The sequence below is a fragment of the Microtus ochrogaster genome, chromosome 2, assembly GCF_000317375.1.
Source record: "Microtus ochrogaster isolate Prairie Vole_2 chromosome 2, MicOch1.0, whole genome shotgun sequence".
Taxonomy (NCBI): domain Eukaryota; kingdom Metazoa; phylum Chordata; class Mammalia; order Rodentia; family Cricetidae; genus Microtus; species Microtus ochrogaster.
In genome coordinates this window covers 47,375,163-47,381,162 of record NC_022010.1, presented here as the reverse complement: position 1 = coordinate 47,381,162, position 6,000 = coordinate 47,375,163, and the positions used below count along the sequence as shown (strand labels likewise).

Sequence of the window (6,000 nt, the reverse complement as noted above, 5' to 3'; positions counted from 1 at the left end):
CTGTATATCTTTGTCCTGGAATAACTCTGTGGACCAGTCTGTCCTTGAACTCACAGAGATCCCTCCGTCTCTGCCTCCCAGGCATTGGGATTAAAGGTGTGTCCTGCCATACCTTGAAGTCAAAGAGGTCAATCTACCTCTGCCCCTTGCAAGTCTCAGAAGTCAATCTACCTCTGCCCCTTGCAAGTCTCAGAGGTCAATCTATCTCTGCCTCCCAAGTGTTAGGATTAAAGGTCTGTACCACCACACCCAGCTATTCTCTTTCTTTCTTTTTTCTTTTTTTTTACTTTAAGAACTTTAACTTTTAGCCTGTATATATTGTTAACACATTGTAAACCATTTAGAGGTTTTCTTCGTCTTTGAATCCGTCTTTACTGTGTATCTCTCTTTTTCTGACCACATGAGTCTTTATGGAGAAGATTAAAGCCGTGGCTTTGATGGCTGGATCCAGCCCGTTCCTTAACGTTCCAGCCTCACGACAGAGGTACCGGCTGTAGCCTTGTTTATCGCCACAACTCTGTGGTGTTTCAAGGTCCCTGCCAGCAAGCAAGCTGCAACAGTATGTCCACAGAGAACATTCACATCCTCTCTCTGTAGCCGGCTCTCCTGCCTCAAAGAGTCAGAGTTTGTCCTGGCAGGACGGCCCAGAAAGCCGGCATTTTAAAACGGCGCAGCTTTTTTCCTGTTACAGCTGAAAACTGAAAAGCATGCGTTCAGCTTTTCATCAACACCATTTAAGTGTTTCGTGGCAGGACCTCTTAAAAGAGCTACAGGGTTTTGCAGCTAAAGCTGAGTCAGGAAGCCTCTCTTAGATGAGAACGCTTGCTTGCTTCTAGCAAGCAGAGCAGACCTGAGAAATTGCTGCTACCAAGAAAACATGCTTTACTCTATTCTTTCTCAAGCTTTCTCAGGCTTTCTGTGGATTCAGTTATCCACATTGTGAACACCCTCAAAAAAAAAAAATTACTTCATTCAACTGCCGACTGAGATGAACCTAGCAGACAGGTTATACCTGGTTCAGTGAGAGGTGCTATATGAAAAAACTAGGTAGATAACTTCTGAGGAATTACCCCCAAACTTGACCTCTGCCTTCTGCAGATATGCCTGCCACCAAGCCTGACAACCTGAGTTTGATGTCTGGCCCCATATGGTGGAAAGAAAGAGCAAACTCCTGAAAGTTGTCCTTTGACCTACATATGTGCCATGGCCCTTGAATGTCCACACACATGCAAACTAAACAAAAAAAAATTAATTAAAAATTTTCCAAAGTAACAGTGAAATACAAGGCATAATTTCTACATTTCCAAAAGACACAAATTCTTGCAAGTGGCAATGAACTAAGTCAATGGGGATGAAAAGATCTTCTAAACCTGTGAGTGGGCACAAAGGTGGCAAATGAATGCATAAATTATACACGAGTTATCAGTCACTGTGAAAGAGGGGGGAGTAGGGTTACTATACATGGCTCCTTGCAGACAGATGCAGAGGCTGCTTCTGACAGCAGAATGAGCTGCCAGCTGATTGAATCATGACATGACATTCCCATGACAAGGTAGTACCACCTACTCAACTGAAGATTTGATGGAAGTTTAATAAGGCAGAAGCCATCAGGATCAAGCAATAATTATCATCAGGAAGGCTCAGGAAAATAGGGATCCTACATATCATAAGTAGGATATGAAACACATTGCCATCAGGTCCCAGTGGAAGCAGCAATAGTGAAGGTGAGGGGCAGGGAGCACAGCACAGTGAAGTCTGGAACAAGCAGTGATGGTGGTGGTGAGGGAAGAGGGCTACCTGGGGTACAGTCAAAGCAACTGAGTTGATACCTGTATTAGTGGTGGTCAGTAATATTGGTGCTAGATTGGCAAGGATCATAGAAAAGCTGGAGCAGCCAGGAACTTGTTCATTAAATATTTTATCAACCGTTTATTTATCTTACATTAACTGTTGCAGGCACTGTGTGGAACGGATAAATAAACTAACAATTTCCCACGATATATCTAATTTGGTAACAGGTTCAGGAGTACAAAGGTTACTATACCCTGATCCCTACTCTTCAAAGAATCAAAATGAGCTGTGTAGCTGATAAAAGAACAAAGAGATGACAATATGGTTAAGTGGGAAAGAAACAGAAACTGTCATCTGATGGTGTAGCCATGTTGCTGGTCTCCAAGACCCACATGGCCAAAAGACAGAAGTGATTCCTAAAGGTTCCTATGAACCATGGCATGGGTGTCCCCCCCCCCACATATACAACATAAAGGGGAAAACTTTCAAATGTTTCAGTTCCAATGTTTTATTCAAATTTGAGAACCTATAATCCTCAAGATATCACAGAAAAAAATGTGAAATTACAGGTGGAGAATGCTTGTTGTGGTTGATCTGAAGCACCCAAGATTACTTAGAGGGCAACAGATTCCTCTTTTAAAGCTCTGGGATCAGAATCTCTGTTTGATCAATTCAATTACATTTTTAGTTGTTGCTAGTGAAAATGGAAACATTTCACTAATGCAAGAGAAAAGGCACGGCCTTGAAGTCTCAGATCGAGCCATTCTATTTTAATCAGTCCATGCGGGCACTTCTCCTTGTCTTTTCACGTAGTGCCATTATGTTGAGCATACCGTGGTATTTAAAATATATGTGTACACACACACACACACCGACACAAGGGTGTTCAAACCTGAAATGAAGAGATGTAGTCTGGAACATGGAACATTTATTTATTCATGCTTATCTTTTCTTCTTGAAAATAATGTTAATTCCAGCAGGGCGCTGATGGCGCACGCCTTTAATCCTAGTACTAGTGGGGGAGGCAGAGGCAGGTGGATCTCTGGGAGTTCAAGGCCAGACTGGTCTACAAGAGCTAGTTCCACGACAGGCTCCAAAACCACAGAGAAACCCTGTCTCGAAAAACAAAAAAAAAAAAAAAAAAAAAAAAAGAAACGTATATAAACGTATATAGATATATAAATCTATGTTCCTGGGGCCATGGTCACTCATATTTAGTTTCAGAATCTCTTATTCCCTTTGAGGTGAGCAGCCAGGCGCTGATGGCGCACGCCTTTAATCCCAGTACTAGTGGGGGAGGCAGAGGCAGGTGGATCTCTGGGAGTTCAAGGCCAGACTGGTCTACAAGAGCTAGTTATGGGATAGGCACAAAAGCTATAGAGAAACCTTGTCTCAAAAAAAAAAAAAAAGAGAGAGAGAAAAGAAAAGAAGAGAATGTTAATTCCAAACATCTTGCAAGGCAATTTTCATCTTTTGAGACCTGACCCAGTGCTCACGAAGGAAACGATGGTTGTGACAAAGTTATTACAGACAAAAGAGTTGAATTAAAATAGACTCTGGGAACGAGGGAGAAGGTTTAAGAAAGCTATTTCAAAAGAGTGAGCAAACTAGAGTGTTGTGACAGGCATATGTGCTCCAGGGAAGGGGCTTTGGGCTGGGGTGTCACGTGGAATTCCACTTAAGACACAGACATCAAGGTGACTGGATCCAGGCCCTCGGAGACAGCCTCTACTCGGAAAGCTTCGTAACAGACGCACCGCCTTTATAACTACTGCAGCTGGAGCACACAGGCACCTTCCAGTCACTTCAATTAGTCAATTGGTCAACCTTCCTTTCTCTGTTTCCATCTAGTCTTTGCTCTCTGCCATTGCCCCAGTAACTATAAACTCGTCCAGAGTATAGTCTGGATACTGCAGAGACATGAAGCTGGGGGTTATATAGCACAGTGTTCACACCTTTTCATCTCATAGGTTTATTTATTTATTGGTTTTTCGAGACAGGGTTTCTCTGTAGCTTTGGAGCCTATCCCAGAACTCGCTCCTAGGCCAGGCTGGCCTTGAACTCAAAGCGATCCGCCTGCCTCCGCTTCCAGAGTGCTGGGATTAAAGGCGTGCGCCGCCACCTCCACCCAGTCACAGTGTGAGGTTAGGCACCAGCGTAGCCACAACCTCAAAACGGGTCCCTACCAACCGACTGGGCGGCGGCCCCACCGTTCCTGCCGGCCAATTCCCTTCACATTTCCCGCCCACTCACAACGAACGCCCCTGGGAGCTGTCCCTCCGCTGATCCCTGCGCACCCCAATCTCGCTGTGTACAGCCCCCCTCCTCGCTCCACTGGCGACAGTGCCACCGCTCCTTCCATCCTGGAGAAGAGGGAGAGGGCAGCCGTCACCTAAGACCTCCCAAGTGACTCTAGGCAGGCGCCAGGCACGAGGGAAAGGCTCAGGCCCGGCCTTCTGCCCCGGAAGTGATTTTCTCCTACACGTTCGCTGGGGGCGGGCACAGCCGCGGGTCTAGCCCGGCATGCCCTGGGCTTCCGGTGACCTCCGGCCCTTCTCTGTCGTCCGCTCCTGCTGCCTAGCGTGCTCGCTCGCGCGTTTCTCTCCCTCCACGCTCCCGGCTCCCTCCCCACGCTGCCCGGTGACCCTGGCGCCCGCGACCGGCGCGGCGGCGTCGGAGGACAGTCGTCATGGCCGCCTCTAAGCCGGTGGAGGCGGCGATGGCGGCGGCGGCGGCGCCCGGGTCTGTTAACGGAGTGGGCGGTGGCAGCGGGACTGCGGGCCCCGGCTCGGGCGCGGGGACCCTGCCGCGATGGCACGTGGCTCTGGCCATCGGGGCGCCCTTGTTGCTAGGTGCCGGGGCCATGTACCTGTGGAGCCGAAGGCGGCGGCGCCGGGAGGCGGCAGGCCGGGGCGAAAGCAGCGGCCTCAAGCGCAACAGCGAACGAAAGACCCCGGAGGGCAGGGCCAGTCCGGCCCTGGGCAGCGGCCACCCCGATGGTTCTGGTGACTCTCTGGAAATGGTGAGAAGCTGCCCAGGCCGTAGAGGTGGGAACGAGCGCATACAGCTTATACCTTCACCCGTTGTTGGGGTGAGGGGTCCTCCCACCGGTCGGAAACTGCCCTGTGACCGCAAGGACTTGAGAGTCGTTTCTGGTTGCTTTTTGTAGGGAATGGAGTAAGAGCTCCTAGCAGGCTAGCGTAGAGGTTTTCTTTAATAGTGTCCTCTGGGATCCAACAGAATCTTTTAGTTTCTTCTCAGTGACACAGCATTTATCCCTCGTGGGGTAGGTAAACACGTACAAATAGAATAATTCTATTAAGCGAAGAAAGGCAAATTTCATGAACGATTGGACCTTTGACACGAGTTCCTTTTGTGATTCCCAAGGCCAGAACTTAGTAAGAACCGTTTAATAACCAACGAACCATTTCTCTTTTGGAAGAGGGAGGTGAGCAGCTACAGGACAAAAGTGGGGAAACTCATTAGGTAGCTTTGTATATAGGACATGAGCCACCGTCACTTTGGCTGATAGCATAATTTTCTACTCACTTGCCTGTACACATGTGTCCAAGCCTAGTGTGTCTGGTAAAGTCTCTGGTGTTAGAACAGCATGGGAATGATGAACTGCCTTGTCTGTTCTGGTGATCTGACTATTAAATCTTCTTGACAAACCTGACAGCTGTGTGGAGAATTGGCGTGGCCTGAGATAGGAGTGGGATAAGGGACTTTCTCTGGGTCTGGAGTTGTGTAGTGGTATTACCAGAGTAAATCGAGTTCAGAGACTTACCGGTAATAATTCCAGGTATATACATATGTAAAAAAAAAATCCTTTATACACGAACAGCCGGTGTACTGTACACTTATGTTCATGAGAAAAAAATGTGTGCAGCTAAATGAATGGCAGTCATTCATTCCACCCGAACTAAAGACCCATTTTATTTATGTATTTGCTTATTTTACGAAGTAGTTTCAGAAGTTCTGATATGTGACTATAGAGATAGTCCTTGCCGTGTGTCAATCTCTGGACTAGCCCGAAAGAAAAGCGTTTCTTCTCTGCTATGGGGAAATAGCCTGTTTCTAACTAGAATTGACTTCGTTGGGGGGAACTGAGGAGATGTCATTGTAGGTTGGCCTGTGGAGCATTTTTATTTTGGTAATCCCACTTTATCTCACTGTCATTCTAGTAGACCAAGAGGATTAAAATATTAA

At 47.1% G+C, this 6,000-nt stretch overlaps 2 protein-coding genes across 2 annotated transcripts in view; one reads left to right on the top strand and one right to left on the bottom strand.

Moving 5' to 3' along the window:
- Positions 1 to 4,482, bottom strand: part of LOC101988863 — a 99,118-nt gene extending 94,636 nt beyond the window's left edge. The window contains exons 1-2 of the mRNA XM_013351818.1: positions 4,424 to 4,482; positions 3,982 to 4,154 (exon numbers count right to left, since the gene is read on the bottom strand). Of these exons, the coding sequence (XP_013207272.1) occupies positions 3,982 to 4,154; positions 4,424 to 4,482 (232 nt within the window). The remainder of the gene's footprint in view (positions 1 to 3,981; positions 4,155 to 4,423) is intronic.
- Positions 4,325 to 6,000, top strand: part of Tomm70 (translocase of outer mitochondrial membrane 70) — a 33,754-nt gene continuing 32,078 nt past the window's right edge. The window contains exon 1 of the mRNA XM_005344949.3: positions 4,325 to 4,813. Coding sequence (XP_005345006.1) covers positions 4,481 to 4,813 — 333 coding nt within the window. The 5' untranslated portion in view covers positions 4,325 to 4,480. The remainder of the gene's footprint in view (positions 4,814 to 6,000) is intronic.